Source organism: Bufo gargarizans, unplaced genomic scaffold (genome assembly GCF_014858855.1).
Source record: "Bufo gargarizans isolate SCDJY-AF-19 unplaced genomic scaffold, ASM1485885v1 fragScaff_scaffold_697_pilon:::fragment_2:::debris, whole genome shotgun sequence".
Classification (NCBI taxonomy): Eukaryota; Metazoa; Chordata; class Amphibia; order Anura; family Bufonidae; genus Bufo; species Bufo gargarizans.
This window is the reverse complement of record NW_025334169.1, coordinates 588,637-601,266: the sequence shown is the minus strand read 5'-3', so window position 1 is coordinate 601,266 and position 12,630 is coordinate 588,637. Positions and strand designations below refer to the sequence as shown.

General features: G+C 44.7%; 1 protein-coding gene across 1 annotated transcript in view; it reads right to left on the bottom strand.

Annotated features, from left to right (window-relative positions):
* LOC122922773 (complement factor H-like) overlaps positions 1–12,630 on the bottom strand; it is a 243,167-nt gene that overhangs the window by 38,680 nt on the left and 191,857 nt on the right. The window contains exon 15 of the mRNA XM_044273498.1: positions 3,341–3,385. Coding sequence (XP_044129433.1) covers positions 3,341–3,385 — 45 coding nt within the window. The remainder of the gene's footprint in view (positions 1–3,340; positions 3,386–12,630) is intronic.

The following is a 12,630-nucleotide window of genomic DNA, read 5'->3' as shown; positions in this document are numbered from 1 at the left end:
GCATTTTCTATTATAGTTTTGGCGATGTGCGGGCCACAAATTGCGGAATGCACATTGCCGGTGTCAGTGTTTTGCGGATCTGCAAAAAACTTACTGACGTGTGAATGGACCCTCATAGAAAAATTATTAAAGGTTACGTATCATCTTTATGTATATTCTAATGGATTGCCTTCCTTGTACAATGTTATACTATATTTTCTATGTTAGAAAGTATATTATAGTGTATTTGTATTGTGTGGCAGTTGTGTGCGGTTCTGCTGCGATACTGCAGGTATATAGAGGGACAAGCGTTATTGGAACAAATAATTTCTACTGGTGTGATATACCAGTCGCTCCCCAAAAAACTGATTAAAGCGGGGTGTTATATACCAATATACTTTCTTTATAGTGCATTTGGGCACTGTATAGTCATTTGCGCATGCGTGTACACTAAAATTTTATTATCAAAATTTGGCATTGAAAAAAATAATAAATTGAGATCGCAAATTCGAATAATACATCTGGTATGTCACTGTCCATTTTGTGGGACTATTTGTGCACTTCTATTAATTATTTCTTGGCTGTAAATATGAGCTGAAGGCTTTTTTTAGGTTCGCCTGCCATTAAAATGAATGGGATACGCCACGAACTTGCGGTTCGCGAACATTTGATTGCGTTCGCAAACTGTTCCGGCAGATGTTCGTCCATCACTAGTCTGGACATGTTGATTGGAATTTCTACAATATAATGCATTATTATTATAACTAAATAGGCTTTGCATGTATAAATTAACCCTTTAAGGACCTCCACCGTACATGTACGGCAGAAGTCTGGTCCCCACACATGGCGCCCACTCGCACGTGCAGCAGTTTCTGCTATTTTAAATTGCAGAGACTCACGGCACATGTATGCGATCAGCCATAAGGCTGATCGCATACATTTTCTTTTTCAGATGCTGTGGTCAAATGTGACTACGGCATCTGCGCAGTCCTGAAGCGGAAGTCGTGCACTTCCGCTCCGGAAACAGCATTCGCCAGCTAAGATCGGGGAACCTGTTACATTGATCTAATAGGCTGAAGCCTCAAGCAGGCTTCGGGGCCTATTAGATGGCTATATAGTGCAAATGAAGTGTTCAATTGTGTCTATATAGACATCAATATACACAATAGACAATCTAATGATTGCCAGTTATTGTCACCCAATGTGACTTAAAAAAAGTTTTTAAAAAAGTTTAAAAAAAAAGTTTTTGCTAATATAAAAAAAAAGTTCAAATAACCCCCCTTTCCTTAAAATAAAAATACTTAAACAATAAAAACATAAATATCATGGGACATCGCCGCGTGTGGAAATATAACAATAATAATGGCATACGACAAATGGTGTAACGGGAAAAAAAATAAAAACAGCCATTTTTTTTCCCGCTTCCTACTACATGATATGCAACCGTAAATGGTGCCATTAGAAAATAAGCCCCCATAAGGCTATGTGAATGGAAAAATAAAAAAGTTAGGACTATGGGAAGGCGGGGAGTGAGAAACAAAAACACAAAAATGGAAAATCCCAGGGTTAAACGCTAGACGTGTCAGGCAAATTCCGAGTTCATATTTGGAATCAGTGCACTCATTTTAGTATAAATCACATGTTTTTCTCTCAGTAGCAAAATCATTTTTGCACGGTGAATTATATATTCATTTTACTCATTCCATTTGTTACCCAAAAGGCTCTATATTCATACTGTTAGAACAAACACATACCTCAGATATATCAATATAGAATCATATGGGGGCCTATATATGTGTGTATATATATATATATATATATATAATGCTACTTCTACAACAACTGAACAAATAGCCCCTAATAATAATGAAAAGTACTTGCATTTATTATCAAGTGAAAATCTTTATTAATGATAAATGTATAAGACACAGTGAGAACAAAAGGGAGGAGGTGGCTACAAGACCGCCTCACCCCCAACCCCTGGTAGTGGAGACCACACTAGAGAAACTCAGGTCATGATTCGACAAGGATAATGGTATAATATCCACCGGTAATAGTTGTGCATGCAGCCCAAATGACACATAGTAGGAACTAGAACACCAGTTCAAATTACAATCACAAACATGTGCTGCATACATACAGTGTATTGGGGTCAGATGGCCGCAAAGAAGGGTCCGGTCACCAGTAACACAAATATCGTGATGGTGGATCCGTACCCCAGAGTATGTATGAGCTGCATAGCATTACAACATGTAACTGAAAATGACAAGAATCATTTACCCATAGTGGACAGTTTGACCGAGGTTCTCAGTGTGCTGCTGCCCCAACGCGCGTTTCGCCAACCCTCTGGCTTCGTCAGGAGGCTTACGGCTTGTAAGCGGTCTTGTAGCCACCTCCTCCCTTTTGTTCTCACCGTGTCTTATAAATTTATCATTAATAAAGATTTTCGCTTGATAATAAATGCAAGTACTTTTCATTATTATTAGGGGCTATTTGCTCAGTTTCTATATTCATACTGTACATTTTTCAATAGGACAGTGGAATTACTGGTGCACCAGTGAATGCTGAGCTGTCATTCCCCAAGTTGCTACAGAGCTGTATAAGGCCCCTTTCACACGGGCAAATTTTCCATGTGGGTGCAATGCATGAGGTGAACGCATTGCACACGCACTGAATCCGGACCCATTCCTTTCTATTGGGCTGTGTACATGAGCGATTGCTTTCACGCATCACTTATGCGTTGCGTGAAAATCACAGCAGGGTCTATATTCTGTGTTTTTCACACAACGCAGGCCCCATAGAAGTGAATCGGGTTGCGTGAAAATCGCAAGCAAGTGCGGATGCGGTGCGATTTTCACACATAGTTGCTATGAGATGATCGGGATGGGGACCCGATCATTATTATTTTCCCATATAATATGGTTATAAGGAAAAATAACAGCATTCTTAATACAGAATGCTTAGAAAAATAGGGATGGAGGGGTTAAAAAAATATATAATAGTTTAACTCACCTCATCCACTTGTTCGTGCAGCCTGGCTTCTCTTCTGTCTTCTTCTTTGATTAAAGGGGGAAAAGGACCTGTGGTGACGTCACTGCGCTCATCACATGGTCCGCCACATGATCCATCACCATGGTGATGGATCACTGATGTGCGCAGTGACATCACCAAAGGTCTTTTTCTCCCAGCTCAAAGAAGAAGAAAGAGAAGCCAGGCAGCTCAAACAAGTGGATAAGGTGAGTTAAATTATTATATTTTTATTTGAGAAATCAACTACATCTTATTGCAATTAGTTAACTAAAATAAATTATCATTTATTTGATGAACGCAGTTTTCTTTGCTTTACTTATTTAAGACATACCTTGCTTTTTAATGTCATCCACTGGTGAGTCCGTGGGTTTCTCCCCTAAAAAATAAAATAAAAAAATAAACACATAATTCTTTGATCATTCTTGCCTACCGCTTTACATGACCGCAATATAATTATATTCCCCCTGAACTATAAGAAGCAAACTCTGACTGTTAGAGTAAAAACACCGAACTTTAAAAAGGCCAATTTCTCTTGGATTTCAGGGCATAGACTGGGAGCAGCAACTATCACACAGGCTACATGCACACGACCGTTGTGTGTTTTGCGGTCCGCAGAATGCGGATCCGCAAAACACGGATGATGTCGATGTGCGTTCCGCAATTTGTGGAACGGCACGGACAGCCATTAATATAACTGCCTATGTTATGTTTCTTTTGCGGACCACGGAACGGAGCAACGGATGCGGACATCACACAGAGTGCTGTCCGCATCTTTTGCGGCCCCATTGAAGTGAATGGGTCCGCATCCAACTTGCAAAAACTGCGGCTCGGATGCAGACCTAAACAACAGTCGTGTGCATGTAGCCTAAGGCCGAATGCACACGGCCGTTGTTCATGGCCGTGAGCGGTCCGTGGAACCGCGGCCTGGATTCCTGCTGAGAGCAGGAGTGCACGGCGTCATGGGTTGCTATGACGCCGTATGCTCCCTGCTGCCGCCACAGTACAATAATACACTGGTATAGATCATACCAGTGTATCACTGTATTACGGCGGCAGCAGGGAGCGTACGGCGTCATATCAACACATGACGCCGTGCGCTCCTGCTCTCAGCAGGAATCCAGGCCGCGGTTCCACGGACCGCTCACGGCCATGAACAACGGCCGTGTGCATTCGGCCTAATACTGAGGATAAATTGGAGAGCTTTGAATCCACATTGAGTTATTGCACACAAAAAGAATGTATTCCTTTAGGTAACAAGTATAAACAGTTAAAATTAAACCCCCTTTGGCTTACAGCTACTGTAAAAAAGGAAATAAATGAGAAAAAAAAGGGCATTTAAAAAATACAAATCTGAGAGGTCAGCTGTAGCCTTTGAAGTTTACAAAGGGGTTAATAAAATCTGTAAAAAAGAGGTAAAATCTTCAAAAATACAAAAGAACAGCTGGTGACAAAAGAGAGCAAAACAAATATAAGAAACTGGTGTTTTTTATTTTTTTATTTTTATTTTTTCAAAATACTTTATTGTTGTAATACAAAACTTTATATCCATATTACTTTGCAATATAATAAAATTCATAAGCCCGTCAATTCTATTGAGTGACATTGATTTCACTTCACCAACCCCCCACCCAGCCCCACTTTGCAGGAAGGAAAAAAAAAAAAAGGGAAGATCCTTCATAAAGCTTAGGGGGAAAAAGGTTCTGATTAATTAACCCTATTCCAATCTTTCCAGAGTTTTTTCCACTTCAAGTAAGATCCTCTTTGTTTGTACAGAATCTTTTCATAGGTTTTCACTTTCTCGACCAGGCCCAGCCAGTTGTTACATTCTGGAGCAGAAGGGGAAAACCATAATCTAGTGATCAGGAGCCTAGCCAAGAACATAACCTTGATCAGCAGTTGGCGTTTTATAGGCTGACAGTTAAGCTCCGATAAGTCCCCCAGGACCCATATCCTGGGGGACAAAGGAACAGAGATGTTAAGTTTATGAGCCAAATTATTTTGGACCAGGCTCCAGTATCTACTCACCGATGGGCAGTCCCAGAACAGGTGTAAATGATCTGCCCCGGGATCGCCACAGCGTGGGCAATCGGTAAGGCCTCTTTTGTATAACCATGTGGGTGTCACATAGATTTTATGCAAAATATTAAATTGTACAACGATGTGATTAAAATTGTGTGAAACCAACTTTAAACTATCCCCCATGTTCTCCCAGTTTGGAGAACCCACCTCTGAAAGTAGAGAAGACCAGGCTCTCTGTCATGGAGAGAGAACCTCCGAAAAAAAGTTATTCATTAAGTGCTTATAACAATGTGATATTTTAATTCTCGTGACAGTTTTCTTACAAATTAAATCGTGTAGAAATAAAGGAGTATCAATAAAAAATTGGCTATCCGAAGTGCAAGATAGTGCTGACCTCAGTTGGAAATATGGAAACCAAACCACCTCACCTAAATTTGCCCTTTGCTTTAGTTCCATGAGGGGCAATATTTGTCCCTCACTGACCACTTGGTGTAGATACTGAACATTTTTGTTCCTCCAAAATAAGAAACTGGTGTTAGTTATTATAGTTGTGAGTGTATCTTCAAACAGGTAATGTAGGGATTTATATTGATAATTAAGATCCATTGCCGTGGAATGGGGGCGTTCCAGATACTGATGCAATGACCTGTCATTAAAGGGTTTCTGTCAGCAGGGAAATGGGTATTAAGCTGGCTGACATTAGTAATGTACTATTGTCAGCTGAGCATAACTATATTAGTGCCATCTCACTGTGTGCCGCCGTAATTGAGAAAAAAAATAACTTTTATAGTATGCAAATGAGCATCTAGGAGCAGGGGGGTGTTGATCCTGCTCCTAGAGGCTCTATTCTCCCACCTCTGGCCACGCCCTGCTACACTTGATTGACAGGGTCAGGCAATGTTGGTCTCCTTCTGCCGGCCCTGTCTCCTGTGGAAATCTCGTGCCTGAGCCGTCCCATTCAGTATTCGGTGCAGGCGCAGTGAGAAAAGCTGGCAGCCGGCAAGCGTCCTTCACTCAATGCACTTAATACTGAACGAGACGGCGCAGGCGCGATTTTTTATTATTCTGTATTGCTCCTGAAGAAGGTGGATTGTGAGTGTAACCCTCCAAATGCATTCAGTTGGAACCATTAAAAGTAACTGCTTGAGAAGCTACTGTTGGCTGACACCAGTTTCTTATATTCTACATACGATCTCGGCGGAGGAAGAAGTACCTGTAGGTGTCATGAATTTATCCTTCAGGTCTCCTCCTCAGTCAAGTGAGTAAATACTCTGAATTTATTTTAAAAATCAAGTGGGGTCCTCTTATAGACTCTATATTATCACATATATGTCCCTATGTGTATTCTGTCAAGAGACCATTTAACAATCATTTTTATGTTTAATTCTTGGAGAACTGGAGCTGATTTTATATATATCTAATACTTTTTATTTTGCACAAGATAAGGAAAAGTCAGAGTTACAGAATGTGTTTTTTAGCTCAGTATATACAAATGAAGAAAAAGGAGCTGATATTGGTGGTTCCAGTGCTGTTGGTACATCTACTAATATACTCAAATTCAGGGCCATCTTTAATATTGATTGGACCCTGGGCAAAAATTTACTTGGGCCCCCTGGATCCCGCCTACCCACACCTTACCAGGTAATCATGCCCTCCACCACAACACACACACAAAAAATCCACACATCTGGTAGAGTAAAGTGAATGACTGTAAATACTTCCAGTTCTGAAGATTCCGACGGCTCAGGATCAGTGCTCTGGGCAGCTGGGCTCAGGCTGGAAGTGGGCACCGCTCTGCAGGAAGGAGACAGGGGCTCGCCTCACTCTAGTGTTACAGTGCACCCCAGCACCCCACAGTATGCAGTATAGCACCCTATAGTATACAGCACCACACAGTATGCAGTATAGCACCCCACACTATACAGTACCCCACAGTATATAGTAGAGCAATATAGCAGCTTACAGTATACAGCACCCCACAGTATACAACACCTCACTGTATACAGCACCCCAAACTATACACAATACAGCCCCCCACACTATACAGTACAGCAGTATAGCACTCCACACTATACCGCACAGTATACAGACCTCCACAGTATACAGTACAGCAGTATAGCACTCCACAATATACAGCCTGTGACACTTTGCGATCCACAGCGATACTAGGAAATCACAAATGCGCCATATTTCTCAAAGACAAAAGAGCCTTCACTAAGAATCTTCTCTTTCACTGAAGGAGTAACTCACAGATCAGAGGTACAATTAGCACCTTCTTGCCAAAGAATCTTCCTGCCCCATGCCAGGTTGAGTACCCATCAATCTGGTATTCTCTTGACAGAACCTCATAAAAACTTCCTTTCTGCAGCCATAGTGTCTCCAATACCAGCAGGGGTCTCACACCTTTAGCCTGGGCAGCGAGCTTCAGAAGAAAAGGACAGATCCTTATCACACAGCTGGTTGGTACAGGAAGGAAGATGACCTGAAAGTCCTCTTCAATCCATAAGCTTCATATTTTTCCCATATTTTCCTAATATTTTATGGGTTATGGAAATGTGAAAGGAACCATCTTTTCAGAGATGGTTTTGGTTCTCCTAACCCACCTTCTAGGAAACCCGCGGACAAATCAGAGATTCCCGCTCTGAGATATAAAGGTTCTCAGGCACCCTGTATTATCTTCTAGTCGTATTTGTTATCAGATGATGCGTAAAATTGTACTGATTATCAATATCAACTATATTTCTTGATTGGACTTACGGGATATGGAGAAATGGGCAAAGCAAAGATGCTGCCAGGTTTTCGCCCTATGGGGCAAAGGACTGCCCCTGTTCCAATTACACAAGGCTGGACCTGAATGTGTCATAACCACTCCCCACTTCAGAGTAGGTAAAAACAGTGACACACTCAGGTCCTGCGTCCTTCACCTACCATCTGACGTCGTCTAACATCTCGACCGCCCGCAGGGACACGGGCACCCCACCATCTTGGATTATTATTTCAAAGACTTTGCCTATTACTGGACCCTACCACGGTAATTCTGAACTTACAGACATTCTATTCCCTTCCACCTCTTACCCATTTCCATCAAAACCAATCTGTTCAACTGGCCGGTATATTTATCTGTCAGCTTTAATATATATATTTTTGTGTGTAGTTTTAGAATAAAAACTAACGATTTCATCGTTCCAGTTTTGCCCTTGTTACTTGATGACCTGATCTATGCTAAGAACTCTGTCCTCAGAAGACATACTACCAAATTGTTTTATTTTTATAAATTGTTAATGTACTAGCTAGGTTGCAAATAACCGTTTCGTCCCTTTAGGATTAGCTAGCTGGGGTCTCTTCGCCCCGATTTCCAGCGTGAAATCAGTAATTTTATTTTTACCGATTGTACATACAATCGTGATTGCATCCTGTCTGGGCCCACCAACCAATCTTAAACGTCTTCTGTGCTCCCAGTGGATTCGCCTCCAGAAGTCTCTAGTGGAGACCTGTATGGCAACTGTGGCTTAGTACGACGGGATTGGCGGGTGGTCGTCATATTGTTGGCAGCTAGTGGGATAGCAGAACCCAAAACCAGGCAGAAGTCAGCTTTTGGGAGATCAGAGCACAAAGAACTGACAAGTGCAGCTTTTTGCGCAATCATAACAATAGGACAGTGGTTACTTAGTATCCTGTCCTGCGGAACTTGTGTTCTGGGCACAAAACGGTACACATTGATAGGAATAGATTGGTTTACATTTTCCCTACCTTTTCTTTGCTATATCCTATTCTTTTTCTCTTCTTTTCTGAATGTCTGATTCAGTTCCAAATTACCAAAGTTGGTCTGTCGCCGACTTACAAGCCGTGTGTGAGTCGCAAGGCATTGCCATTCTGAACAAAAATCGATCACAGCTGATCAAAGCTTTGACGGAGAGAGACGGCCAAGCGATGGAGAATTCCAATCCCGTGCGGGAGGCTTCGCTGCCCCTTCGTTCCACGTCACCCAGCATCGCCAGCTATGGGAGTGCTGATGTTGCTACTTCAGCTCCGGGTGATGCAGGTACCCTGGATAACAGCATGTCCACAGCTCCTGCTAACCCTCAGCAAGGAACAAGCAGCTCTGGACTGAACTTCACTGCCTTGGGCCCTATGAGCCAGCAGTTGTTACCGGGCCTGACTGGCGCGGATTTGCGTTTATACCTAGAGATGCAGCTCGAAAGAGAGGAGCGGCAGCAGTTCCAACTTCAGATGCAGCTCGAAAGAGAGGAACGACAGCAGCAAATAGAGGAGCGACAGCAGCAGTTCCAGCTTCAGAGAGAAGCGCTGCAGCACCAGCGTGCACTAGAACTGGCCCAAGTGAGACAGGCCGAGCGGTCTTCCTCTCCTAACACTCCCGCTGCAGGAGGCATTCCTCTACCCGTGGTCCCCAAAGCAAGGTTTCCAGTTATGGAGAAAAACGGGGACATTGATTTATATTTACGCTCGTTTGAGAGAGCGTGCCGCCAGTTCTGCATCCCTGAGGATCAGTGGGCTCTACACCTGATGCCTCAGCTGACTGGTAAAGCGCTGGATGCTTTTGCGGAACTATCCACAGACCAAGATTGCGATTATCAGACTATCAAGGATGCCATAATTGCTAAGTTCCAGTTAACCCCTGAGGTTTACCGGAGAAAGTTCCGTGCCATCCAGAAAGGATCCACAGACTCTTACGCGGATGTGGCTAGCCGCTTAGGCACCACATTCCGCCAATGGACTAGAATTCTTAAAGAAAAGACTTATGCTACCCTTGAGGATTTGATGATCCATGACCAACTCCTTGCAATATGCCCTACAGATGTGAGACAGTTTGTGCTGGAGCGCAAGCCCCAGTCTGTGAAAGAAGCTGCTGAGCTGGCAGACATGTTTGTCGCAACCCGGGTACCGGACATTCGCAAACCTGTGATGACGGACACCCGCAGGCCGGTGGTATCAGACATCCGCAAACCCCTGGTACCTGACAGCCGCAAAACTCCAGTACCCAACCAGGACAGAGCCATGTCCCAGAACTGGAGAGAAGGCAGGCCCGCTGGCCCTGTGAACCGTGAGACAACCAGGCCCTGGTGTAAGCTGTGTCGCAGGCCCAGTCACACCAAGCAAACCTGTTACACAGGGAAGCCGGCCCAACCTCCTAGCACTGCGACGACGCCAAGCCCTAAGGGGGCCAACGTTTCCACACCTACCTCATCTGCTGTATTGCTGGTCGGAGGACCCGAGGTGCACCGCGGATCCCAGAATCACCAGCCTGTCACTGTGAACGGCCAGACTGTCATCGGATTCCGTGATACCGGTGCAGATGTCACCTTGGTCCGTTCACATCTTGTTACGGAGAAGGATATCCTTCCGGGAAAGTACCTCGCTCTGACCGGAGTTGGGGGCACTCGCACCCATGTGGCCCAAGCCCAAGTCACCATTGATTGGGGAATGGGACGGCAAAAGCGGGTTGTTGGGGTCCTGGATGATATTCCCGTTGCCACAGTGCTTGGCACTGATTTGGGCACCCTTGTTTCCCATTACGAATACCCTGCAAGCGCGCAGGAGGCCCAAGCAGGACTCCCTGACCAAAACCAGGTACTGTACAGCCCTTTGGGGAAACAGGGAGACAGGGACACTTTGCCTGCTATTTCTACTGTCCCTAACGCACCTAGGGAGGTATCAGATTTAAATGTACAATCAAGTGAATGTCATTTGCCTACTTCTGCACCTGTCATTGTTGATCCGAATGCGTGTTTTTAGTGTTAGCAATGGTGATACTCTGAGTTCAGCTGCCTGAACTCAGAACCGACCGAAGGGACCCCCTCGGGCGATTCTGACCCTCAGGCGGATGACAATGCGAGAAAGACCTTTTCATGTGATGATGATGGTGTCACTGCGCTGGTAGACGCTTCCAGTGTCGCCAGTAACCTGGGCTCAGATGGGGCTGCGGGGACAGAACCAGCCGTCCCTCCACCCACCTCTGACCCCAGCATTGACGGTAACTCTCCACAGCTGACTTCATACTTCACTGGTCAGCTGGAGGAGACCGGTGGCGCTGCATTCGTGCAGGCCTTAAAGGGTGACCCTAGTCTGGAGGCACTTAGGGCCCGAGCCGGCCAGCCTCCAGGGGAGGGGACTCCATATAAAATCTATTGGGAGAACAACCGACTGTACTGTGAAGCTGTACAGCCTACAAAAGGTCACGCAGGTGAGAACACGTCACGTTCCTCTGGCAAAAGGAAGGTTTCCTTGCCCCAAATGTTTGAGCGAAAAAAGATGATGACGCCGGATAACCCTCTTGCCCAAAGGCTGACCGCTAGCTTGTCAGAACTGCTAGCCCGCCAACTACTGCCATATAAACTGGTGGACTCAGAGGCCTTTAGAAAATTTGTGGACATTGGCACACCGCAATGGAAGGTCCCAGGAAGGAAATATTTCTCTCAGAATGACATCCCAGAGCTATATGGCCATGTTCAGCGGTAAGTGAATGTATCTCTGGCACACAGTGTTGGTGCCAAGATACATCTGACCACAGACACGTGGTCTAGCAAACACAGGCAGGGAAGGTACATAACTTTTACTGCCCACTGGGTGAACCTTCTGACGACCGTCAAGCATGCAACCCGTGGCACCCGTGTAGATTTGGTGTTACTGCCACGGATTGCATGCAGGCCTGCCTCTTCTTCTCCTCCTCCTACTCCATCCTCCCTCTCCTCCTCAGCTGACTCCTACTTTTCCGCTGCTACCTTCTCTTACGATGCGCCCCCAAGCTCCCCATAACCTATTTGACGTGCCAGGTGAGACGCTGCCATGCTGTGCTGCGTCTGTTGGGCCTGGAAGCCAAGAGCCACACTGGTCCTGCACTCCTTTCAGCTTTGCGGTCACAGGCCGATAAGTGGCTAACCTTGCTCAATTTGACAGTTGGTAAAGTTTTGTGCGACAACGGTGCCAAATGACACACGTGCCATGCACGGCACACGTCCTGAACTTAGTCGTGCAGCGATTCGTTGCCAAATACCCCAGGGAAAATCTCTGGCCATTTTAGAAGATCTTAAACGGCCATGGCTCGCCTTGCTGAGATTCAGAGGCGACACCACCTGCCCGTCAGACGTATGATTTGTGACTGCCTGACACGATGGAACTCCGACTTGTATATGCTTGATAGGCTGCTCCAGCAGAAATGTACAGTTAACGACTACCTGTACGAACTCTGCAGCAGGACAGGTTCTGGGGAGAGAGTTTTTTTCCACCGCTCTAGAGAAGGATTTTGGTGTCCTTGTAGACAGTAGATTAAATAACAGCATACAATGTCAGTCAGCTGCTTCTAAGGCTACAATGGATATTGTCATTAAGCGAGGCATAGACTTGCGGGGCAGGGATGTAATATTACTAATTTAAAAAGCATTGGTGCGGTCTCATCTGGAATATGCAGTTCAGTTCTGGGCACTAGTCCATAGAAAGGATGCTTTGAAACTGGAAATAGTACAAAGGAGAGAGACTAAACTGATGGAGGATCTTATGAAGAAAGATTAAAAGAATTAGATTGTAGACATCTAAAGGGGGACATGATTAACCTATACAAATATATAAATGTGCCATACAAAAAAA